The sequence below is a fragment of the Ptychodera flava genome, chromosome 4, assembly GCF_041260155.1.
Source record: "Ptychodera flava strain L36383 chromosome 4, AS_Pfla_20210202, whole genome shotgun sequence".
Taxonomy (NCBI): domain Eukaryota; kingdom Metazoa; phylum Hemichordata; class Enteropneusta; family Ptychoderidae; genus Ptychodera; species Ptychodera flava.
The window spans coordinates 28,832,286-28,859,987 of NC_091931.1; the positions used below are offsets into that span (position 1 = coordinate 28,832,286).

At 38.5% G+C, this 27,702-nt stretch overlaps 2 protein-coding genes across 2 annotated transcripts in view; one reads left to right on the forward strand and one right to left on the reverse strand.

Annotated features, from left to right (window-relative positions):
• The first annotated feature begins 3,514 nt into the window (after positions 1-3,514).
• LOC139132211 (putative defense protein 3) lies at positions 3,515-13,797 on the forward strand. Its single transcript, XM_070698601.1, has 4 exons — positions 3,515-3,758; positions 5,475-5,694; positions 6,545-6,666; positions 13,592-13,797. Exons 1-4 carry the CDS (start codon positions 3,527-3,529, stop codon positions 13,795-13,797), a joined length of 780 nt encoding a protein of 259 aa, XP_070554702.1. The 5' UTR covers positions 3,515-3,526.
• A 12,263-nt stretch (positions 13,798-26,060) lies between these two features.
• LOC139131393 (sacsin-like) overlaps positions 26,061-27,702 on the reverse strand; it is a 97,085-nt gene continuing 95,443 nt past the window's right edge. Inside the window, exon 2 of the mRNA XM_070697418.1 lies at positions 26,061-26,192. The gene's annotated coding sequence lies outside the window, so the exon portion shown is untranslated. The remainder of the gene's footprint in view (positions 26,193-27,702) is intronic.

The window sequence follows — 27,702 nt, forward strand, 5'->3', positions numbered from 1 at the left end:
CGAAACGTTCCGTACGCCTGTGTGCTTAGCTGTCTGGGAAGCAAATCAAACCGCGTCGACTCGCACAGGGCACAACTCGTGCATCCCGATAAATTAACACAAACAAAAACAAGCAAACGCTATTCCGAATTGTTGTACTGCGTGTAACCGATTTGTACCGTCGATGAATGGTTTAAATCGCCAGATACTGAAGCCCGTCTTACAGAAGAGAATTTGACTAAGTCGACACAAATGTGAGGTGAAAAGCATAGCTTCTCTAAATGAGAGGCGGCCATCGAGTTCATCCCACACCCATGCAACAGCCTACCACCAACGCAACAGTCTGCTTAAGTTTATTTCTTCAATTTATTCTGTTTTGACATTTATATACCCACAGACGTGGAGCAAGCCTTAACTCATTGGCTAAGTCAGCATACCCTAATTTAAAAGTTTCAAGCACAGTCACCTGGTGTTCTTAAAATTCGCACAGGCATGTATGTACACACGTCTGTGGGCGCATAGGCGCAGAGCGAATTTTTAGAACACAGGTGACTGTGGTTTCAAGCGATTGCGGACTGACGGTAGGTGGCCAATAACAGCACCGCTACTTTTAAACGTACCACAGCTGTTGCAAGAAACGAAAATCCTGTTTTCGAAGTTCTCTTTCCAATAACTTTTTTCAGACTTTAAAAAACTTCCATTAAGATGAGAAGAGTAAAAAATTAGATATAACGTTCATAACAAGACGTAAAATAGTAAAATAAAACACAATGAATGTAAAATATTGCCCAGAAAGCGCATGTCACTCAACAACTCGATTAATCAAGACATTATTACTTCTTTGCAAACGAGCCGGCACTAATATTGTACACTGTTCTTCTCCTTAAAACTGAGAAACAATTTCAACTGAATGGTGACCGAACACCTTTGAGGCACTGGTGTATCTCGGATATCCAAACAGTCTACGAACTGCATTGTTGTGATACACAATGATGCTACGAATAGCGCTGACATTAAAATCGGACAGTAAATGCCATTACAAAACACACATACGATCAATAGAACGTGAGTAAAACTTTCTGAGAAGCATATTCGCCCTGCCACACAGAGCTCTAGGTTGCCGTAGGATGTCTTCGTCGTCACGTAATTCACGTGTGAATATATGGCCAAGGTAAACAAACTTTGGAACAAATTCAGGAGAAACATCAAACAGCTTGACTGATGGAACAGTCGAGAGCTTGGTCGACGATTTAAAATGGACACACTTCGATTTTCGTGAATTATACTTAATACTGTGGTCAGAAGCGTAGTTTTCACAAATCTCAATAAGTCTGCGGACACCTTTAACATTCTCGCGAGGATAGAGCTTAATTTCCGCTCTGCTGACCTACGCAAAAATCAAGTAAAAAATCAAAATCAACCCTCTTAACGGGTAGCGCTAAGCCGTTGCCGTAAAGAGGCGCCTGGTTTACGACGATGACCTTTAATTGACGGCGCTGCAATACACATTTCATCAGCGAAGGAATGATTGTTTGTTCATCATGATCCCACCCACTTCGCAACCCACTCCAGCATCAGAAAGCCTTGCATTGAGTGCGTCAACATAAAAATTAACAAGAGAGAGTGAAAGGATCCCTCCTTGGCGTATTCCATTCGCAATATTAAATGAAATTGAGAGAGAATTTGACCATCGGACACAAAATTGAGAGGCCAAGTTTGTCAAAAGGCGGACAATGTAAGCAGGCACTGATATGTCAATCAGTGTCTTCAGAAGGGTCTAGTGGTTAATTCTGTAGTAGAAACATGATTCTATCGAACGCTTTTTCTGCGTCAAGGAACCAAACAAACACCGAGCTTCCGTTTTGTTCGTTATATCTGATAGTTTCTTTTCAGTAGAGAATTGACTGTCTGGTGTAATAATATGTAAATGGTCTTCACACCTGTTGAGGAGGAGACTGTATTCAAGCATCTTTAATGAACCGCACGTGACGGTGAGCATCACGTGATGACTTTTGCTGGCCAAAGACAGTCACTGCTGTACAGTAATGTAATCGTGACAGTGGAGTCACAAAGGTCAATGTAGTTTGCTGGCACTGTGTTCATCCGAATAAATGACACAGCGATATTATGTAAAATGGCTGACGAACGTTTTGAAATCCACGCGAAAAACATACCTAAACTTAACATAACGGTTACATGGTGTTAATTCCAAAGTATGGTTTTAAAATAGAGGTTGCATATTTTCCGACTGTTTTGAAACGGCCAGTAATGCTAACGTTTGATGATATTTTATCGTTATTTTAATTCTATATGTCAATTTCAAGTTCTTACTCCACTCCAAAAATAATAATTAAACAACTATTATTTAGCTTGTCAACATAGCGTATGTGTGTGAGTCAAATGCACTTATTGTTTACATTTGAATTCTAGTCTGGGCCAGAATTCACTTGTCAACAATAACAATGCAGTTTACACATTTACAGGCGGAGTTGACAAGCTGAATATTGTGTATCTCTACATGATGCTTCCGGGGAGTAGAACAAGAAATTATAGTTGACATTAAAAACAAAAATGGTGAAAAATCATCAAAAGATAGCATTACCGGCCCTTTAAATAAAAGGGCAATTGTTTTTCCTGTCCGAAAATTATTTAACATTTTGCGCAGACCTATATCTGTCCCCAGAATATTTCATTTTTCCGCGCCTGCATCAAAGAAGACGACAGATGACGTCAGCCATGACTGCGATTGCAGAAGGATGATTTCAGGAACGGACGTCGCATAACACCTAATAATTGTGAATTTATATAGACCTTCGTGTGTTTGTATGGTGTTGTTTATATTTTAATTTATTTTACATTAATTTTTATTCATTTGTGATTATTTCTATATCCATGTTTAACTTGACCTTTAACTTTTGAGCAGATTTTGTAATAAGGCTATCTGGTCCTTACAGCGGTTTCGTTCAATCTCAAAAAATCTGAAGGTTTGGTTTTTAGCTAGCAGTACTCACTGCAATCTCTTATCACTGTCTCTCTTACAAAATGTCAACGGGAAAACGTTCATGGATCCATAACACGGGAAATGTCGGCCATTAAGGATGTCTTTCCCTTTTGAAACTTATATTTTGACTCCGAGAACTGGGTGGACAACCTTTGCTTGATTTGAACGACGCCAAAGTCTAGCATATAATTAAACAAGCCCTACACAAGTAAGTTACGCATATACCTACATTCACATTGTACCGTGTCTCAAAAAACAGCAAAATATGAAATGTTAAAGAACTCACTTTAATTTCTTTGCGGATTATTAAAAGAAGACTTATAATTTTTATTTAAGTTCATCATCTTTGATGTTAGAATCATAAAACAGATGTTCGGTTGGTATGGAAACCTTCAGTGCCACAACGTAAGCTACTGGTGACGGAGGAAGTATGCGTGCGCATCTGTTGCAAAAAAAGAACATCATACGTGAAGGCTATCATTTATCCTTTGGTCCTTGCGAAGGCAACATTCCTAAAATCAGTGTCACCTCGGCAAAAATAGATTTATGCAGTGCAAGATGATGAAGAACCTCAGCTATCTTTGCCTGCTTGTAACGATCTTCGCATCTTCTGTCAAATTCATCGATGGATACGGGTCGGGCGCGCCGACAAGCGCTTGCGAATCCATGACACCGGGGCACTCATCGCAAGGCGACCCGTTGTCCCCGCAAGAGGGAACGTCTCCGGTTGGACTGAGTCTCTCGACCGTCAGTTACAGCCCAGGTAGCCAGGTTACAGGTATGTGAAATATCACTTACATGAGTCAAGACATCAAGATGCTCTTATTGACTCCTTTGCGAAATACCGTGATACACCAGGGCACCTAACGAGCCAAAACGGAGTAGAAAAAAAATGTAAAAAAAGTAAACGGAAAATGTTAAAAATACCTTTGTTTCTAAATATGACACCTATTAATTGCTTTCCGAGTCATTTTCTAAGAAAGAGTGATATGAAATATATATACAAGACCAGAAACAAGGAAAATGAAGTATAATCTCTCTCTCTCTCTCTCTCTCTCTCTCTCTCTCTCTCTCAAAACGTCTTGAAAAATTCGAGCACAAAGACAACAAAAGACAAGGAAATATATTTAAAAAAAAACAATTTTCACAATGAATGAGATGTTTAACGTATAAAACATATTGGTTGTGATTTCATAAAGTCAGCAAATTTTAAGACTTTTTACATTTCATAAGCATTTTAGAAATCTCTAGATACATTTATTTTGCCTGCAGCATGGGTGTGAAAGGAACGTACTTATAAACAGTAGCTTTATGCGCCATATGTTGCTGATTTCCTAACTGACTTTCAGCGTCGTCACCGGAAATGACGGCATCGAAAAGAAATATGTTAATTACTTTCCTTTAATAAATGTGACGGGGTGGCTAATGGTATGCATATCTCAAACGTTTTTTGCTATATTTCAAGATAATACATGTTTGAACACATATGGTAACAATTTTATCGAACTAAACATTGCATACATCAACTTACTAGAACGCCGGGTGATAGTATGGAGAGAGAGAGAGAGAGAGAGAGAGAGAGAGAGAGAGAGAGAGAGAGAGAGAGAGAGAGAGAGAGAGAGAGAGGATGAGAGAGAGAGAGAGAGAGAGAGAGAGAGAGAGAGAGAGAGAGAGAGAGAGAGAGATCGCGTCAGGCCAATGCACCAGCAGTGACGAAAATTGTGTTCCAGACCCGGAAGTTACCGTGGCTTGGTGCCCTTGAATTGAGGAAGCCCCTTTGCTTCTCCCCTTCTCAGATAAAATATGTAGCTGGATCCATTGTTTTATGTTAAGTGTGTGAATGAATGAATGAATGAATGAATGAATGAATGAATGAATGAATGAATGAATGAATGAATGAATGAATGAATGAATTAATAATGTATCGCCGCTGCCGGTTTTTAAACATAATATCGCTGCTGTTGCCTTTCGTTCGTGTGTTTTCAGACTTTAAAATGCCTTAGTATACAACAACAGTTGAGGTGTGCTGAGACTTGGGGGCAGTTGATAATTTAAAATACGATCGTGGTGAACGGAAGTAATCGTATCTGACCTAAAACCCTCTCAACAGTTCCTTAAATGATCGTTTGGAAGTTCGTTAATTTTAACCTCCTTCAAACACGATAAATTCACAAGAAGAAGACGATGGCAGTTTAACTTCACGGTTACAGGGTTTTTGAAAAGCAAATATTTGACAAAATCCGGAAGCTGATCGAGTATCAAGCAGATACACCTTTCTATGGCATAACATTGGCACATTTATAGTCCTCGATAACTAGACATTGTGCTTCAATTTCCCTGAATTGTGCTTCAACTTCCCTGAATTGTGCTTCAACTTCCCTGAATTGTGCTTCAACTTCCCTGAAGCGTAATGGTTTGTCATGCATGTCCACTACATGTTCAAGTTGTAGAGCATGCTCTGGGACATTTTTAGAATTTCTTTATTGTTTTGTAGTGCAACTGGAAGGAAGTGAATACGGAGGGGTGATGTTGCAAGCTCGACAACAAGGTCAGACAACTCCAGTCGGTAGCTTCAGCGACCCACCGTCGGGCATGAAACTTCTCACCTGCACAAACGAAGGCGACACTGTCACTCACTCGAACGAGCGGCCAAAGGCGGGATTAGAGATCACATGGACGGCGCCCTCTATCGGATTAGGGCCGATCGAATTCGTGTAAGGTTTTTATTTTCATGCTACAGCATTTTGTCGTGCTAGTGAAAGCCACTCGTCATTCAAGTTTCAGGTTTGTTTCTGCGTCTTGGTTTTCTATCGTTATTATCATCATTGTCATCATCATCGACTGATCTGAAGTATGGAAATCATCAATACTGCTTGACGCACCCTTTCTTCCTGCTGACAATTTAGTTTTGTCTCAGACTGACTTGATCCACGGAAAATTATTTAAAAACCTGTGAACAGTTTACATTCCTTGAAATGATGGCCTTTTCTATAGTTTGCAGCAATGATGTAATTTTTTAGTAGCAATTGTTAAGGTAGTATGCGTCTCGAAAGTGAAAGATTTAAACTTTAGCCCAAACTCTCCTAGATGAAACTTTTAACCATTCTCTCACCAAATAAAATGTAAAAATCAGGGGTCACCTTGCAAATTTTGGTACGAGAGAAACAAGACATTGACCGGTATTTGAAATACGATACAGTCGCTATCCCTGTCTTAAGTTTATCGGGCAAAATAAATTTTCAATTTTCTAAAAACTAAGACGGTGAAATGTTTCTTCCCCCAAGAGCTATAAAATAAGGCCCCGCAAGTGGTAGATCGGAAAAGAACTCTGAAAGTTTGGGAGTCCGAATATTTCTCCAAGAGGCGCATTCTACCATGTTGTATACTATATTGACGACACTCTTCTCTGCAACAGCTACAGTGATTTGTTTCGACATTAAATGAAGGTATCTAACAGCACTCAGTTTTTAACGACTGTCTCGAAGCGCGATTTCTGATATATTTCGAGACAACAGACATACATGACACAAATCGTTATGATAATCATCTCCCCTTCCTTCACAGGGCAACGATAGCAACAGATCATGACACCTATTGGACGGGCGTCAAGTCTGTTGAACTATCTGAAGTCATCGAGGGTAACGCGCCGCACGACTCTGAAAATACAATGCCTCAAAGAAACGAAGGTAGTACTGATTCACCTGTAATATGTATCATGAGAAACTTGCCTATTTCTGTCTGACTCACCGTTTACGATAAGCATCGCCTTGTGTCTCGCGAAGCATAAATTTTGTCGTGTACCATTTGGTACATCCGCTTGGATTTACCTTATGAGACGCCTGCATACAATTTTTGAGGGCTATCCCGAAACAGAATAGTAACTCGTTCTTTGAATGAGCCAATCATCATCTATAGGTGACATGATGTCAAACCAAGAGATCCATCCGTCGTATTCATTTGATATCTCATTGACAAATCTAACTTTCATGCTGAGACGATCACTTTTGTTGGACTCTTTAACGTAGAATGCGCCTCGGGGCATGTATTTGGATTCTCAAACTTTTTAGAATACTTTTGTTCAATCACTTGTAGGGGTTTATTTTGATGCTCACGAAGTAATTAAACTTTACCCGGCTTATTTTTGGGACATTAGAATATTTAACTTTTCCTCATAGGGTTTACAAAGTGACGGCGGCCATTTTGAATTTCAAGTATCGGTAAACGTCGAGTTATTTGTTTCTCTAGTACCAAACTTTTGCACGGTGACCCCCATTTTTTCGTAATTTTGAGTGAGGAAAGCTTAAAGATTCCTTAACAAAAATTTTAGCAAAAATTCAAATCTTTTATTTTCGAAGCGCATGCTACCTAAATGTGGTAAGTTGCCCGAGTATTAAAGGCCGGTATGAAGACGAACTTTTTATACATTATGCTGTCGCTTCTTTCTGCATTTGCTAAACCATCGTAACCGCCAACGTTAGTGGTCAATAATAGCCTGAGCGTGTTCGTAAACAGAGCAGTGAGAACGATAAACAGACACAGGAACCAGGCATTGCAAAACATCATATAAACATTGCAGATATTTCATCGTAATTAATTTCACAAAAAAACTAAAATCAATGAAGGCAGCCGTACTGTAACAGCATACTTGTGGTTTTACATCTTTTGATGCTTTGCTCCTCGCGACAGCATCACACCTTCGGTTTTGTACATGGTGCAAAGTGGTTTGAGAACGTGCATGAAAGAGACCTCACATGCTATATCGGGAACAAGTGCGGGTGGAAATTAGGCCCTTCAACGCGTTTGTAGGCGAGCATTTAGCCTACGAGCCCCAAACTGATTTCGTTCAAAATTGGCACAATGACAATGTGCCCACACACACGCTCTTCAACTTATTTCGCAAGGCGGTTCAGCACAACCGCCACACATCTACTTAACCAGCAATTTTGAATAGCTTCCGCCAGTGGGCTGCAACAGGTTTCACCAATTTTATTTTGTTGAACTTCGCACAGTTCTGGAACAGTACATGGTGTAGTATAACTATGGTATAAATACTGATGCTTGTATTCGTGTCGGTTTTTGATACAATCCGATATAAAAATGCGGCAACAAGGCGAGCATAATAGTTAGGTGTATCATGCCTGCAGTACTGATACGCCTGCGCAGATTCCTATAAACAAGATCTTTAATGTCTACGTGAATATTAGATCTTTTGTGAGGATTTTTCTTCGCTTTTGAAATTATCGATAAATCTGTCTATGTCTTGTGGTCGGACATATACCAGGCGCCAAATGTAAAATAATTATTTTACACATTAGAAGAACATATTCATACGAAAAGGGTGTATTTGCATGCATTTATCAATAAAAATAAACTACTATAGCATAAGTATAAATAAATCAATACAGACATAAGTAAATACATACATGAGTGAAAAAACATACATATATGTGAACCAATTCACACAAGACATGAAGACAGACATATACATACATACGTGCATACGTACGTGCATACATACATACATACGTACGTGCATACATACATACATACATACATACATACATACATACATACATACATACATACATACATACATACATACATACATACATACATACATACATACATACATACATACATACATACATTCATACATACATACATACATACATACATACATACATGCACTCACGCACGCACATACATACGTGCATACGTACGTGCATACGTGCATACGTACGTGCATACATACATACATACATACATACATACATACATACATACATACATACATACATACATACATACATACATACATACATGCATGCATGCACTCACGCACGCACGCACGCACATACATACATACATACATACATACATACATACATACATACATACATACATACATACATACATACATACATACATACATACATATACACACATACAGGATCGAAAAGTTTACATGAGGGGAACGAAGTACGCATGCGTATATCCAGTCGCACACACACACACACACTCACACACACACACACACACACACACACACTGCTACTCGGAAAAGTTTACATGAGGGGGAACGAAATACGCATGCGTATATCTACTCGCACACACACACACTGCTCTGAAAAGTTTACATGAGGGGGAACGAAGTACGCATGCGTATATCCACTCGCACACACACACTTACACACACACACACACACACACACAACAAACACACACACACATTGCTACTCTCTCTGAGATACACACACTGACGCGACGATCTGCAGGCCCGGAAGTGCCACACCGGGGAGCTCACTCCTAACTCGGACTCTACGTACCTCGCGGCGTCGAAGGCTAGTGACGATGACAAAGATGTGCGACACTTTTTCTCTTTCTTGCCTTTGTGTCGTGAGTCGGGTTCGTACAGGGCTTTACACAGTGGTAAAGTGGTAGCCGGCCTGAGTAATACTACACTGCTTAGAGGCCCCGTAAGGGTTTCTGACTTAATGGTACCTGCCATGCCGGCGAAGTTCTGCTGGGTTAACGGCCCAACCCAGGCCAATAAAACACTGGGAGTCGTGTATTACAGCTCTCTGCCATTCGGCTTATATTCTTTAATGGTTAAATACAGCATTCAACAGGAACTACAGCAACAGCTTACTGGAACTAAAGCAACAGCTTTACTGCTAAACTCTCTGCTCTCTAAACTCTCTGCTTACTTTACTCAGGATCGTACGTAGCTCCACTCAGCAGGGAATGAATGTCTGGAATGCCAAGTATGCCCACTGGAACTAGACAGCAACGGAGTACGGAGAACTGGAATTTTCAAACTAATATTAAGAGCCACTGTGTATTTTCTAATAAGGGGAGAACCATTTGATTTCTGGGGGGGGGGGTATGGAGGAAAAGGGTATGGAAGCAAATTTTTTTTTCCTGTCAGAGTGACAGCAATTTTTTTTTCTACTGTCAGACCTGCATCAATTTTTTTTTCAAATGGAGTAGCAGTGCAAATTTTTTTTTTATTGGTCATCAATGGCCTGGAACTCCGAAATTTCGAGTGACCCCCCCCGCCAACCATGATGAATTTGAGTAACCTCCCTCTCTAACTCTGAAATTTTGACTGATCCCCCACTTAGAAAAGTTTAATACCAATACATGTAATTGTAAAATTTACAAAATACAGCAACAGTAAAGACCTTTCAAATCCTGATGTACCCTGCTAGACTATCATCAGTTATCTCATGATGGTTCAAAAAAGGTGAACCCATCAAAATGAAATTCAAAGTCACAATAAAATAAAGATATAAAAGATCACGCAGTATCTAATTATATAGTATATTGTTTAATTTGGATGGATATTATGACAGGGTTTTCACTAGGATATCTGACCGGGCAGAATTTGAAAGTACAGGGGGAGAACATGAGAGAGGCTTAGGGGGAAAGTGTCACAGGGGCTTTCCCTATCTTGGATAGAAATTTTTAAGATATTGATGTGTGCAATGGTGCAGTCTGGTGCAATCTGAGAGGTGTTTTTTAATTTTTTTAACTAAGTGAAACTGTCAGAATACCCCAAGGGGGAGAGCACGAGAGGGGGGGTTCTCCCTCTCGTATTGGGAATTTTGAGAAATTGATGTGTTTAATGGTGCAATCTGAGAGGAGTTTCTGTTTATTTTGCACTCGGTAAAACTGTTTGAAAATGACATTGAACACTGATATTTTTTACATTTTTTGCATGATCAGTTTTTGAGTCACAATATTCAACAACCAAACAATGACAATACAATGTGTGAAAAACAGTTCTGTTTGCCAGAGACTGAAGACAAATGAATATACAGGAAGTTCACGGAAAATCTCTGACCTTCTTGTGTCATTTCTCCAGCTGCCAGCTTCTAATGAAAAGCCTGAATATGGTATGTTTGCGATCCGGTGTTTGTGGTCAGAAAAACAAGGCTCACACATTGTATTTCATTATATTTGTTGTTCCTCAATTTTTCATTGTCAAGCTACATCTTTCTAACAAATTTATATTAAGAAAATAATATATTGGTTTAACACTAGTTTATTGACTCCTGTCTTGTGTTTTAAATTTTCACAATTTACAGAAGTCAAATAGTCCCCTTTAGATAGTGCCTATGCCATTGAGATATTGCAACAGAAATCCTGAAATATGATTTCTTGGGTCAGAAAAGGGAAGGAAAACATTGAGTGTACTGAGGTGTAAAGTAGACCTATGTAGTGCATGCTTATATCATAAGTGCTGGGAAAAGAAACATAAGAATTGCTTGTGGTAAAACATTTGCGCCGCCTATGGCGGCGCGCCGGCAAAGAATACATGAGAATAAGGTTTCCAAATTTTGCTTATTTCTGGTGCATTGTGACAATTTTTTTTCTCTTCTGTCTGTTATGACAATTTTTTTTTCTCAGGCCATGACAGGATCAATTTTTTTTTTCTTCTCTCTCACCTGGTGACAAATTTTTTTTTCTCAAAATCCTCCATATCCCCCCAGAAATCAAATGGTTCTCCCCTAAACTCATTTTCACGCCTACGACATTTTAGTGCCTGATGTACAAGGCAGTGGTATTTTTTTTACGAATTTTCATTAGTTCTACGCGTGAATTTTTTGATCGAAAAATTGATGCTTTGTAAAGTTTGGTCAAACATCAAATGTATTCACTTTTCCCCGGACGTTTTTTGATGAAAGTCATATGGTCAACCCGGTCAATGTAGTATCATTCGACTCTTAATGGTACGAAATGTGTCAAACTGTCATCCGACCCCTATCGACCCCTAGCGTTTTCATGTAATGGGGGCTTTCTTTCTGCCTACTTTTAGTGATTTTCTAAAATGTGGACGCCTTATGTAGGCCTAAACATAGCCAGGCCGTCAGGCCTGCAGTTGAGGACCGGGGCAGCAGGTCACCTCGACCCTGTCCGTTTCGACCCAAGTAATTCACACCCTCTTGTCGTTGTTTGTGGTCAAATCAATCCGGTGCCTTAGTCACTTCGACCTCAGTCAGTTTTCATGTTACATGTACCTGACAACGTTTTACTGAGTACATTATGCAACTTGTTTCTGTGAGAAAAACTGCTGGCTTCACTACAACAATCCACGGGGTTGCTGTGATATCGCAGCGGTACTTGTGGCGTGTCGAACGCGCTCGGGTCATTGGTTTGGGGTCATCGCCCTGTGGCGATGACCCCAATGACTCGATCGCGTTCGCCACGAGTACCGCTGCGATATCACAGCTATCCACGGGGCTGTGAACACTCTGATACTTGTGGGAGGCCTGGGGTACCCCGGCCCCATTGTCATTTACTGACTGGGGAACGTGTCTCACTGAAGTACGGATGGATAAAGCATGTCATTTACTGATTTTTGGAAATAAAGCATTCGTCATTATCGCAATTGCTTGCCATATGCGGCAAGATTGGATGAGCGAGGCCGGTCCGCTCGCCTTGGTGTCTTGACGCCAAATGAGCCTATTTCCGGTTTAGGCGTTGGGCTTACAGCAATGCATTATAGGATATCTTCCAGGGCGGCGTGGATCAGTGTGTGTGTGTGTGTGTGTGTGTGTGTGCGAGTAGATATACGCATGCGTATTTCGTTCCCCCTCATGTAAACTTTTCAGAGCAGTGTGTGTGTGTGTGTGTGTGTGCGAGTAGATATACGCATGCGTATTTCGTTCCCCCTCATGTAAACTTTTCCGAGTAGCAGTGTGTGTGTGCGAGTGGATATACGCATGCGTACTTCGTTCCCCTCATGTAAACTTTTCGATCCTGTATGTGTGTATATGTATGTATGTATATATGTATGTATGTATGTATATGTATGTATGTATGTATGTATGTATGTATGTATGTATGTATGTATGTATGTATATGAGTGTGTGGGTTTGTGTGTATGTGCGTGCGTGCGTGCATGAGTGCATATGGGCTATGTATGTATGTATGTATGTATGTGCGTGCGTGCATGAGTGCATATGGGCTTGTGTATGTATGTATGTATGTATGTATGTATGTATGTATGTATGTATGTATGTATGTATGTATGTATGTATGTATGTATGTATGTATGTATGTATGTGCGTGCGTGCGTGAGTGCATGTATGTATGTATGTATGAATGTATGTATGTATGCATGTATGTATGTATGTATGTATGTATGTATGTATGTATGTATGTATGTATGTATGTATGTATGTATGTATGTATGTATGTATGTATGTATGTATGTATGTATGTATGTATGCACGTACGATGTATGTATGTATGTATGCACGTACGTATGCACGTATGTATGTATATGTCTGTCTTCATAGGTCTTGTGTGAATTGGTTCACATATATGTATGTTTTTTCACTCATATATGTATTTACTTATGTCTGTATTGATTTATTTATACTTATGCTATAGTAGTTTTTTATTGATAAATGCATGCAAATACACCCTTTTCGTATGAATATGTTCTTCTAATGTGTAAAATAATTATTTTACATTTGGCGCCTGGTAGACATAGGTAGGAATACCTTCATGCGATTTAAACAGCTTATTTTCTATTTTCTTGGTATGAGCAGACATAACGTGTCTTTCAACGTCACCATGCCTTCAGTGATTTCATTTCAGTCAGTCAAATACTGGTGTCAGCCACATTAGGCAGAGGGGAAGAAGAACCTGGAACAACGGACTCCCAAATGTCTAGCCACGACAGTTATGGAGAGAGCTCATCCAGCTATTTATGGTGGAGTTCGAGTTGGAGCTGGAGTTCGTCGAGCGCTGATTCAGAATGGAGTTCAGATTATAGCGACGGTCAGATTGCTATTATTTATTAATCTTTCTTCACAGGATATGGAATTTCAAGCGTCTCCTTGATTATCTGGCTCTGGCAGTCTGGTACAAATAAATCTCTGAAGTGTAAATATTTCATTCAGTGTAATAAGTTTTTTTTCCTTCTCGGAGTTATGACATTTGATAGTGTCGACAATTTTGGTACCACTCCAACAATTTGCCATTTTTAGCTCACGTGTGTAAACACGTGGGCTATTGTCATAGCGATGTCTGTCTGTCTGTCCGTGTGTGTGTGTGTGTGTGTGTGAGTGTGTGTGTGTGTGTGTGTGTGTGTGTCTGTCTGTCTGTTTACACGATAACTCAAAAACGCCTGGACGGATTCAAATCAGATTTGGTACACAGGTACCATATGCTACTTGCAAGAACTGATTAGATTTTGGTTAGTGTGGCTTGCATATTAATGAATTTATGCAATATCGTTTTTTTCCGTACAATGGTTTCCCTGTGGAGACGGTAATGACAGTGTAGACATATATCAAGAAATACTGCACAAAATTTCATGAAACTTTTCACAGATGACAATCTAAGAACATTATGATGATACTGTGAGTGTCATGTCAATAACCTTCTCATTTGCATATTTAATGAACTTTTGTTTTTAGTGAGATAACTCTGAAATTCCTGCACCAAACTTGATGATACTTGCAACAAATATTGATCTGATACATATCTAATTATACTTAGAAGCATTGGACAGTGTCAAGTTATTAAATAGGTCATTTGCATATTTTATGAAGTTTTGTAATTAGTCATATAACTCCGATATAACTTCACCAAATGTGACGAAATCTGCTGCAGATACTGATCCGACTGATATCTAACTGTAGTGTAAAGCATTCAGTAGTGTGAAATTAATTAAGGGTTCATTTGCATATTTAATGAACTTTGTAATTAGGTATATAACTCTGACATTACGGCTCCCAAGTCTTTGAAATTCGGTACAGATATTGTTTTGATAAATATCTAATTGTACTGAGAAGCATTTGGCAGTGTCAAGTTAAACAAATAGGTCATTTGCATATTTTATGAAGTTTTGTAATTAGTGATATAACTCCAAAATAACTGCACCAAATGTTATGAAATCTGCTTCAGATACTGATCCGACAGATATCTAATTGTGGTGTAGAGCATTTACTTGTGTGAAGTTAATTAAGGGTTTATTTGCATATTTAATGAACTTTGTAATTAGTGATATTACTCCAAAATTACAGTGTTAAATTTGATGAAACTTGCTACAGATGTTGATCTGATAAATATCCATTTGTACTGAGAAGCATTGAACAGTGTCAAGTTAATAATTAGCTCATTTGCATATTTCATGAAGTTTTATAAGTAGTCATATAACTCCGAAATAGCTGCATCAAATGTGATGAAAACTGCTGCATATACTGATCTGACAGATATCTAACTGTGTTGTAAAGCATTTAGTAGTGTAAAGTTAATTAAGGGTTCATTTGCATATTTAATAAACTTTGTAATTAGGTATATAACTCTGAAATTACGGCACCAAATTTTATGAAACCCGCTACAGATATTGATTTGATAAATATTTAATTGTGCTATGAATCATTGAACAGTGTAAAGTTAATATAGGGATTATTTGCATATTTAATGAACTTTGTAATTAGTGACATTACTCTAAAATTTCTGTATTAAATTAAATGAAACGTGCTACAAATGTTGATTTGATGGATATCTAATTGTCCCATGAAGCATTGACCAGTGTCAAGTTAATTAACAGCTCATTTGCATATTAAATAAAGTTTTGTAATTAGTGATTAAAATCTGAGAGTATTGTGCGATGTTGAGAAAACCTGCTTCATTTAGTGATAACATATATCTTATTGTTCTGTGAAGCGTACTACTATTAATGAACCTGTTGTAAAACACGTGAGCATATTCAGTTCATATCTGGTTTATCATATCTTTGTGTTCGTGTACAAAACATGTGATTGTCCGCAGCTGTTCTCCTAAGATGATCTCCGCTTAGTCGACTTATTCATGTTTCAATGTTAGGTGATCAACCTGCGAATTTGTCTAAAAGGAAACGTGATTCCTACAATCAATTGATTATAAATCTTCCTCCGACCGGAAATACTTCATAATGGCGATTCCATAGTTTGTGGGAAACTTATAGCTTTGGTCAAACATTTCCTCTTCAGGGTTGTCGTACCGTCGCACCCCGAATATTGACGACTGCAGAACCTGATCAAAGAGGCGGTCACTTGTGTACAGTGTGGACGATTGGTGGCGCTCTAATTTCACTTCTTTTGTTCAAAGAGATATGGTCCGCTGTCAGCGAGTTTGTCTTCAGAAGACACGATTGCGCTCTTGAGGAGGAAATCTCTTTGCAAACCCTTTGCAACTTCCTCCTACTTTAAGTTTCCTTCTTGATAACAAATTCAAATACGATTCAAACACCCAGTCTGACGGCATCTCGAAGCAGGATCTGCATTGCTTTAGGCTATTGACAACGAGATTTGCTGTCTTGGCGAGCAGTTTGAACGTTTCGCAAGGGCAAAAGCGACTTCACGTCTTTTGCGCTGGCACGCGAGCCGTCCTTCGGCTCTCGGTTGTGACTACGTCGGTATTTTAGGCACACAAGAATACTAGCCCGATTCGAGGCTGATAGCAATAGCTCATCCCTTTCCTCGGATGCGTTTTTATTGTTTTCCTTTTTGTTGGAAGCAAACTCCTGTTTTTGTTGGAGGCAAAACCCATTAGTTAAAAGCAGCTTAGACTTTATGTACAATTGTTTCAGTGAGCTCAACACAATTTGTATACCACGGAGAAATTCGTCATGAAATTCGAGTAGCCAATAATGTTAGGAAACCTTAGGAAAGGCTGAAAATATTATCAACACTTCAATATTTGTTCATATCTTATTCCCAGACTTTAATTTGCTTCCTTCCAGTTGGCATTTACGTTTCTGGCTCACTGGTCGCACCGACAAAAATTTCTTTGTTTTCATAACCGCATTTCAGCTTTTAAATAATGTGTACGTTCACAACAAGGGTATTTATAGTGGATTTTTATGTCTGAGTTCCCGCATACTCAGTTTTCGTATAAATCAAGTTATATTGAATTGAATTGAATTAAAATAGGGATCCGGGCTGTTCAGTTTCTTCTTCTGAGGCGGGAGCAGGGGAGGGTGTGTTGGATTATTGCTTACAGACATCAAAAAGCGGCAAACCTCCCTACAGAGTTCTTATACATATTTCTGATAAAGGAAAGGTAGGGATAAGCCAAAAACTGCAGCTGAATATACAATTTTGGGTGGTATTTGCATTCCATGCGATTATTTACCGGTATCTTACAATAAAAATCACACTGACCCCTTATTGAACATTTCCACAGCATAGTGACCCACCTATGACCAAAATTCAAAACAGAGCGATCCCAACCAACTCCCTGTCTCCCAGGCCAAAGAAACCGACCTGTTTGTTTTGCAATCATAGACTAGTTCTTTAATCTCTCGTCCTATAAAGGTGATAGTTTTGATGCATCATTTTATGTCCATTGCAAATTCCTGTTCCTCTTCACACTTGCTGTTCAACTCGCCAAGAGAACGTCTATATCACGTCGTACATAAATGTATAGCTGCACTTTACGTATGAATTCTAGTCCTGACAGGAATTCACTGGCCAACAACAACAATTATATCTCAACATCAACATGCTTTGAAGAAAGTTTAGTTTAAGTTAAAAAACGAAAACAATTGGAAAATTAATCGAAAGTTACAGCTACTGTTAAGTGATAGCAAAATTCAGCTTGAGGAAATGTAAAAGTCGCTTCACTTTGTTTTCAGGACCACAAAAGAAACATATCGTACCGTCCACGGCCGATAAGAACCCGTCGACTCGTACGGAGACAGTTCCCGGCAATGTCGACTCTACACGCAACGGGACAGTACAAGTGGTGCTTAGAGTGGTCAACGAACCTACTGACAGTGTATCAAACCCCGCAGCTGACGAAGGTGAAGAAACTGGCGTAACCCCCTTTCACCGTAAGCTCGTGTTTTTTTTGTCAGATTCGTTTGTACACGCATTCGTGGAGGGGCCGTGTTCTGTCGTATTTCAACAATAGGCACGAATGCAATTCAATTAATCTTTGAATCGTTGTTACGCTATGAAGATGGCTCACTAGTGACATCAGAGAGGGCAGCTACCAAAGTTATTGTGCAGGATATGTTGTAGGTTGGCCCTGCGTACAATGCGGTGTGTCCCCGGCGTTATACGGCCTCCCACGACAAGGAGGCCGTATAACGCCAGGAACACACTGCATTGTACTCAGGGCTAGATGTCGGTATACTTTCAGATAGTTTCAGCCAATGCCAATAGTTTTGCGTATAGAAATGCACGAAAAGAACATGGTAATGTTGTAATTTCTATGAAAGTTTAAAAAAAAACTTCAAAAGAAACCATTTTAAAAAAGTAACCCAAAAGTGGTGTTACCGTGCTAGATTTCAAGGTTAAATGGTAAGATTATCCCTATCGTACAAAAGAACCTGCCAACAGATGCTGACTCAGCAGGTTTTCTGTGATTTTGATAAATACAATTGTTGTGTTCCTTCATTGCACGGTTACGATTTAGAAGTCACTTGTAAAGGACTGTTTTAGAATTCTATGCCGTAGAGAATAATTATTCTCCAATCGTAATCAGCTCCCGACATATCTGAGGGCTAAACTTTGCCTTGCAGTAGGGTGAACTCCCGGGGTGAACTGCATAAGGCCACAGACAATATTGGCCATGGCTAACTCCTATACAATATATCTTCAGAAGTAAGACGGGAACATCAAATTTTCCAATAAGAATGTGACAATTTACAACATTGGTGACAAAGATCTAGTAATGTACAAAATGACCGTTTTTGTCTTCAATTAAAATCGGTTAGTAACGCGTTCACCAGTTTGGCGGAGTGTGACACGCGCACTAAATAAGGGACACTCTTGCCTCTTTGAACTAGATTTCATTCATAATGGTCATAAAACTCGATTTTGCTGTATTAAATATTGCCCATTAACTCTTGCTTAGAAACTAAATAGACTGGACTTCCCTTACTGTAGTTCCTTTCCCTAAATCATATGTGCTTGGGGTAGGGGACTACCAAGAATGACGCAGTTATCGCCAACTCCATGGCATTGACCCCATTTTCTCAAAATTGAACTGGTAAAGGCAGCTAATTGTTAAAATGTATTCAATAGTATCACCGCAGTAGATTCAAGGATAAATTAGCAAGGTTACTTCTTTCTGTACGAAAGTACATAGTAGAAATCCCGACTAAGCAGTTTTTTGTGGGTTATTTTGAGAAATGCATCATTGTATACATCCATTGCTCGGTCAGCAACCAACGTGGTTCCCCTTACGTGTTTGAAACGTATTTGTAGAGGAGCATACTAGAAATCTACGCTGGAAAGAAATGACAGTGCTCCAGTCTTAAGGTAGAACGCTCCTCGGGGACACAGAGTTGGACTCTCAAACTTTACAATTCTTTTCTGATATACAACTTGTGGGGGTTCATTTTAAAACTCTTGGTGTAAGGAATTTTTTTACTTGCTTAGTTTTTCGAAATTCGAAAATGTTATTTTTCTGTTTAGAGTTAACACAGGGATTGCGGCCATTTTGAATTTTAAATATCGGTAAATACTGAGTTATTTGTTTCCCTAATACCAAAATTTGCTCAGTAAACCCCGATTTTATTCTTGATTTTGAAAGAGAGTGGTTGAAAGATTCCTCAAGGAAAGTTTGAGCAAATCTTTAAGTCTTTCACTTTCGAGGCGCGAACTACCTTAATCAACTCACTACATCTTTGCAGGCTAAGATTTGTCATCTTGTACAATGTATTTGAATATCAAAGAAGCAAGATAGGAAAATCCTATACCTTTACGACTAACTGTCATGAAGAAACCGACAGTTTCTCTACGCGTGCGTAGTCAAAACCACCTTAAGGCAGAATGCTACTCGGGAACAGATATTTGGACTCTCAAACTTTTACAAAGCATTTTCGGTCTACCACTCCCCTACCGGGGGCTCATTTTGAAGCTCATAGAGTGAAAAAAATTTTCACAGGCTTCAACAGCAGAAAAAATTATTTTTCGCCACAGAGTTTACAGTTTACAACGTGGCGGCCATTTTGAATATTTATGTGTCGGTAAATAGGTAATTTGTTTCTCTAGTCCAAAGTTTTACACAGTGACCCGCGATTTTTATCCTTGATTTGGTAAGGGAATGTTTAAAGTTTGATTGGAGAAAGTTCGGCCAAGAGATTAAGTTTTTCAATTTCAAGGCGCGAATTACCTTTACCCCTTGGATTGATTTTTCTCATTGCATCCACAGCTGGCAACATAGATGCTAAGATGGACAGCAATGACTCGTCCAACCAGACTTTGTCTACCTCCATGCTGAACGACACCACCGGCGACAACCGAGAAGGTAAGCTGTGTATTTTTCTTTTCCAGACAGAATCTAACTGACGGCACATCGATGTCCCTTTACTTGCAACATTCGGTATTTGATATGAGTACGTGTGTGATTTAATTCTGTTTGAGCACACGAGGAGATCGGCAAATTTCACCCTTTCATGCCCCTGCATTGAGCACTTCTTGAAAAATCACTTCAACTAATGACATCTTCCTGAAGTTTTGCACATAACTCAATCCAGAGAATTAAATTTAACGGTCTTGTAAAATGTCACAGTAAGCGATTTTGAGATAATTTTCCTTTAACGTAATATGCCTTTTGGGAAAACTATGCATGTTCAATTTCTTAAACTCGCCTTCCAAAGCCTAACATCGCGAGCATCACAGTTTGGTGTATACTTTCATAAACGTTACGTAGGATAGACAAAATATCCACAAGAAAAGCAAATTTACCGCCGTGTACGTGTACGTTTGAGTATGAAGTTCGAGCGATGTAGTTGCACCAAAAAAGTGCAAACTTTCGTGCATGTAATTGTAATTGTACATGTAATTGTACATAGCAACAAACAGATCCCCCTATCTGAGACGTTATTGATTTGGAGCCAAAGTGTCTACTGTGAAATCAATGAAAGCATGCACTCGTAGTATAAACTCTTGTATTTGTTAATTCCAATATTCTCGTTGTTCCAGAGTTACTCACTTTGGCTGTACCATCTTCGGACGATGCAGCTGACGGAGGAACTGGACGTACGCTGTGTGTGGACACTAAAGTCGCCGGTAAAAGCGTTTAAGTCACTATGGGGAGAGGGAGAGAGAGGGGGGGTAGAGAGAAGAAATAAAACTAAAAAGGAGTGTACAATTATTTGTGCCTGCAGCCCCAGCGCTTGACTGTTTCCCAAATAGTCCTGTGAGCAAATGAGAAAAAAAAAATCACAAATCGGGATGACAAATTGTTAATGTACCTTTTGCTCATTCGCTGACGTGAATAAACGTGAATAAATGACGTGAGGTAAATACTGCCCCGCTAGCCAGTAATAAAATGCTTGCAAGTACTTTTTCGCGATAGGCTTTGCTTGCTGCATACTCAGATTCACGCCAAGCTGTGTGATAGGTTCTGCCTTTCTCATCTCACCAAGTTGTAGCCGCACAACAGCGACAAACTTTACCCCTCTGTCGCCAAATGGTCCATCATTTTAATATTAACAACACATCATCATGTTTTTTTATCGCTGTATGCTGTAGCCGATCGAAACGACGCGATGAACAGCCGGGCATCCGTCCGATTGGTGGCGCTGACACTGGTCATCTCACTGCTCATGCCGTTGATGGCGGAATATGCCACGTCTCTGCATTTCGACTGTTGAGTTTACCTCAGCAAAAGAAAAACCTATCTAGTTGGAGATGTAGTCCCGTTTACTTCTGTCAAACGTAAATCACAGAAATGATCTCATATTGTTTCATGCGTACATCACTTTAACAAAAGAAAATTTGTACTCCTACTTTCTGTTTAACATTTACAAAATCACACGACCAGAGAGAAGATGGAGCTAAGATAAAGTTGACGATAGTGTTTTTAGAAGATCATCGGTTACCACAGTAAGTGGTACATAAGCATGGAAAGTTTTTTGCATTTACAAGTAATTGGAGTTGAATGCCATAGTTTCAATTGAGCGCTTGTTATTTACATATCTTTTATCATTACTACCTCTTTGAAATTGTGTAATTACTGTCACTAGTGACTTCACTGTAAATTGACTACTTGATATCAAAGAATTAACTTGAATCTATCTTCATTTTCCTGCGCAAGTTTAAATTTACAGCCATCGTATTGAGTGGATGGTATAGAGTGAAACGACTTCTTGGTTCTAATCACCATTTCAAAAAATTGATCTAAGCCCTATGGATAAATTATTACGACAAAGGACTTTAGAATTTACAAGGATTTCTGCATCTTAGTGGCAATATTCCCACTTTGTAACCACATGATTTGATTTTGCTCAATCTACTCACTGCCACGAACGTTTGCATGTAAAAGATCAGAAAGTTCATGGTATTTCTTTAGCATGGACAAGGCTACACCTTGAGGAGTTATTTTTGTTGACGTTGTATTATTGGGAAATCGGTCTGCAAGACCGTTGAGACATATCAGTTTAAGACAATATATACGAACTGTGAGAGAGCGTAGTTTCTGCGCATGCGTATGGTATAATAAGACACCTCGTGTATGATAACGAAATTATGTCTCGTAATGTACCAGTTTACACATTGTAATGTACGATATTACAGTCGACTCTTGTCATGTATTGGTATTACCTTTGGTAAATTTTTTTCAAAAAGCTGTTACTTTTCTTTGCTTAGGATGACAAAAAGAGCTGCCTTGTTCCTCTGATTGAAGTACACGAAAGGATGTGAATATTAACACAAGCATTTACATTGATATTCTGATATTGTATCTATCCAAGCTTAATGATAGGCACAACGGGGCGAATCATAAGAAATGATTGAATAATAATAAGATGAACAAGCCATCGTTTAATTCAGAAGAGACAGAAGCAATTGGCGAGCAATCGTTGTTCGACGTTTTTGTTTTCAATTTTATCAACTGCTTTACCCTTCATCATTTCAGTACGCTTTGACGTATCAACCGGTATTTACAATATGCACACGCACAATGAATTTAAACTCGATATGGTGTTATTTGATCCAAGTCGTTATGGACAGGCCGTCAACAGTATAATACTGCGAAGAAACCAAAGTTAATATACATTATTCTTTTGATGGCCTCGTTTCTGATTGACTGACCATAGCTATGACGTCATGGAATGTACTTTCACAATTCGCCCCATAATGTAGAAAGTTTCTGCTGTTTATGACGTTTTAACTTTTATTGGAATATTTACGTGTAATTTCTCATTTCTTTTGCTTCTTAAAATAAAATAAAATAAAAAAAATATTGATTTCACTCTCACGTGACCCATACGATCACATTGGATTTGTCCAAATCTAAGACGTTGGCATACGTATACGTTTGAAACACAATATGAAAGTGGCTTGCAACAACTGAGAGAGACCTATTTAGGGGACAATGGCTGTAACTTTTGATTGATAATTTTTTACTATTTTGTTTTCGAGGTGAACTACAGTTTCCAGTCCTTCTCTCCACAGCCCAGCCTGTCCACCTGCAGACTGCACAGTTTTTGTTGACAGGTGAGTTTGGTCCGGACTGAATTCAAATGTAAACAATATTATTGTTTTAAACTGTACATGTCACACGTATAGACTCTGTGTTGACGACCTAAATAATAGGAGTTTCATTGGGAGTAGAACAAGAACTTACTGTTGATGTGCAGCGTGCCCGGAAGGTTATATCTGATTAGTCGATTGTCACTATCCACAGAAATTACAAAATAGTGAAAAAAAATCAAAAGCCATACGCTACTGCCCCTTTTAATCACTGTTGATAATTCTATAGTTTCAATTTTCACAGATCTTTACATGTAAGAACATTTAATGTCAGTACCGAGTAATGCTGTCAGTTTGGTTTTTGAATGATAGGGATAAGCGGATACAACACAATAATTAAATTGTTCTTTTTGCTTTCACAATTAAAATACTGGTTAACAGCTCTCCAGTTGAAATTTTTACCTTAGGGTCAACAGGCCGCGCCCTATAAGGTTGGGAATCAATGCCTGTTGTAGGGTCCTTATTGGGCTGAATAAATACAATTACTCCCTATAAGACTGAGAATGCGAACTTGTACGACAGCTTGGCATGACCACAGTATTCTACAGTTTTGCAAACTTTTACCGTACATATGAAAGTCAAAGCGATTTTTGCGTTTTCCTGCAGGGGTATTAAACCAAAGTGACGGGATCGGAGGATGTGTGATGCATGCCCTGAAGAAAATTGCCTGATGATTCGCGTGCGTTTTCAATAAATACTTATCACTGTAATTTACATGCCCACTTTGCCCGATCTGTTAGCCTCATCAGAACACAGGAGTCCGAAACGGATCACAATAAAACAAAAAGGAAAAGAGTTATATTTTTGAACAAGGTTTAAAAAAAGAACAGGGTGTTACGTAGGAGTGCGATTGTGTTTATGCCTTCGGTCTATCCAGACGCCAAGCCTATGTGCTTTGATATCACTCTTGACTTAAAATACTATTACGAACAGAAAGCTATACATGGGGGTGTATTTATGACCTTAGATTATCTATCTTTACGCCAAGCTCTGGGCTATTATAAGTTTTGACCTACTTGTGACCTGCCGTATAATTATATGCAGGCTACAACATAAGTTTTGACCTACTAGTGACCTGCCCTATAATTATATGCAGGCTAGTTGTAGTGCACTCTCGGATAGCCAACTGTCGCCTCTATCCAATATAGCGGTACACACAAAGGGGTTTCTGAACTTTGCTATGCGTAGGTGCACTGTATGATGCATATAATTGGCCAGGTCACACTACAAGTAAGTTCAATACGATGGAAAGGCACATAGTTCAAGGCCTACAGGTCGACATTCCGGCATAAATCAATACACACTCGCACAAATCACACTGTTCTTGATTAAAAAATAAAACACTATTATTAACAGTGACACTGGACAGGAGGGCTGTCATGAAGAGTTGAATATCAGACATTTCGATATGATTTTGGAACAAACAAATTTCCGTCGAGAACGGGACAAAAATAACAGAAAACTAGCCTATAGTTACAGCTGCATGGTTGCCGTATTGTGATCGAGCGACTAAATATTTATTGAACCAATTTTTGTCTTTGAAATACAAATACCAAGAAAAAATGAGCATGGGTCACCAACCTATCTTTTCGGTTAAACGCTGTTACAACTTTGCACTTTCTCCAAATTTTGTGGGTAAGTCAATAAATTGGATCTGATGTGCAATGTACATTGGAATTGAATTTCTATAGAGAAATCACACATCATACATAGTAATATGCCACATGTTTTCGACCGCATGCTCTTCATTTTCCCATTGTTTACAATTACGTCATATTATATGCTCATGCTTACTTCTAATAATGTATCTTGATCGCACTATTATTCTGATGATATACAAGTGGCTTGATCATCCTTTATAAATCCATCAGCCAGCATTGCGGGAGACGATTACTTTCTCAATGAAAGAATGTAAGCTTTGTTCATTGATTTGTACCATGATAAGTTTTTAGGAAGTTGGTCGTACGGCGTTAACGAATTCACATGTTTTTGAAAACTTGTCAAGATCCCTGAGGATATCTGTTCGAGATAATATTTGACTAAATAAGATAATCTTCAGCAGTGTATATGGATACCAGTTGATAAAAGAATAAAACAAATACATGCAGCAACTGATAATGGTTCGTTTTAATACAGTTACCTTCTAACAAACAACTACACAAAAATCATTTCACAATCTGAAATGTAACTTAATCTAAAGTCAGTTTTCCTTACTTGTTATCATCTGCAAACAGGAAAATTACTGCGAAATTGTCCGTCTTTGATAGCGACATCTTACACCTACATAACGCTTTTGCTAATCTGTCATGGCGCCTCTACTTCTTAGAGTAAAATCCATAGTAAGATCATGTACGAAGGTTGCTGACAATCTCTCAGCAGTTGTTGAGAGAGTTGTGAATTCATTTGCTTTATGAAAATGACCACACAGTTAAACAGAGAAATTATTAAATAGATTGAAATGACGCTATAGGATTATTGAGCGCATTATCGAATGTTGGTATCTTGTTGATTTCTGTAATTATGTATTCCGAGTATTATACATTTGGTAATTATGGAAAAACGTTTTAGGAAACACCTTCTGACAAGACAGCACCATGACTCTTGTAAGTACTAAACTGTGACATGATCGAGACCAAATTTTGGAATTAACGTAGCAGTTGAAAGGCGTTTTTATAACACTTCAATAGTATAGTCCTCCATGATAGCGTTGACACAACCTGACATGAACATTTTTAGATATAACTGGGAAGGTTACGAACTTATATGAAGCCAAGTGAGCATAAACTAGGCCCCTGATCTTGTAAACAACTATAATAAAGTCAACGGCAAAACAAACAGACAAACCAACACCCTCAAAATCAAATGAAAAAAGAGAAAAGAAATGACCGTCGAATAATATTTAAAAAATCTTGGATAAAGAAATGTTTCACCTTGTATTTTTGAAGGTCGAAAATTTCAATTTTCCCTGTAGAGATAACATAGGAATTTCGGTCTTTCTGAATTTCAAATATCGGTAAATTGTATTCAATAACACTTGAGTAGGTAAATTAAGATTCAGATGCACCTTCAGCAAGCAATTACATGTATACAAGTAGAAAAGAAGGCAGTAGCGAATATACATTTAACTTAAACAGAGTTTTCGATTCATCACTTGTAACCTTGTGAATTGTTATGTCAGAATTCAGAATATAACGATAGCTAAAGGCCTAAAGTTGACGCCGCTTAGTTCGTATCAGAAGATTTGTGTCTGATAATTCATTCTTGGCAAAAATTTTAAGTCAAAAATCATTCAGAGTGCAATCACATTTCAAACTAGTAGTCTATCTCATTCTTAATCATCAGAATGCACTATCTGTAAACTAATGGTATTCCTTGTAGACTGGAATATGTTTCATGCACCATCACCAATTAAAAAGAATACATGAGAATAAAATATTGGTTAAAGTAGGTCTGAATGTCTGATGTTCTGATCAATGGATAGAACTTCTATATAAAAGGTATGTCATTGTAAATACCTGGTCATTCACATAAAGTTGTAAAAGTGAGGTCTCAACTTTTCTCCTATATAATGACTTTTACAAAACATATTTCAATGAGTTACCCTTGTTTGCAATTAAGCCATGTAATTCGGGAAGAGACACCAGTATTCTTAAAAGACTACAAAATGAAACTATAATTATATGATCTGACAATAAAAGGTGTTTCATTGACAGCTCCGGCTGCTGTCCCATAAAAGCATGTCCTTAAAATTTTCTGAGAAACATAATATCAGCTCTGATAAAAGGTTTATGAAATGGTTGATAATTTTAACATTGGGAAAGGACTCATCATAGATGACCATTATCTGACAAAACATGAATAAAAGTGAAAGACCTTGCACAATCACCGTTCTGTAGTTCAATCTCGAATGATTATCATAACTTAATAAACTAAAGTCAGTGACCATATTCTTTGTAAACCATTGATAGGCTTCAAGTAGCTCGTGAACTACTTATTTCTGGTTTTAGCGCAAATCCAAACCTATACTATTTACATCAAATGTAACACCACATGTTTACTTAGGCATAAATTTAGCAATGACTTGACTCTGATAAACATTTGCTTCAGCTCGATTTTGGAAATTTCAAACAATGTTTGAAAGCAAAACCGGATGCGGCAAAAATTTTAATTAGCTTTTTAATTTGATTTCTGCATCTCCATGAAGTGTTTAAAGGAGTGCCAGTTTCT

Excerpts from the sequence above, each read along its gene's own strand:
- LOC139132211 (XM_070698601.1), top strand. The coding sequence starts at position 3,527 with ATGCAGTGCAAGATGATGAAGAACCTCAGCTATCTTTGCCTGCTTGTA. Across the intron at positions 5,695-6,544 it reads TTAGGGCCGATCGAATTCGT|GGCAACGATAGCAACAGATC; the intron begins GTAAGGTTTTTA and ends CTTCCTTCACAG. Across the intron at positions 6,667-13,591 it reads AATGCCTCAAAGAAACGAAG|TCAGTCAAATACTGGTGTCA; the intron begins GTAGTACTGATT and ends ATTTCATTTCAG.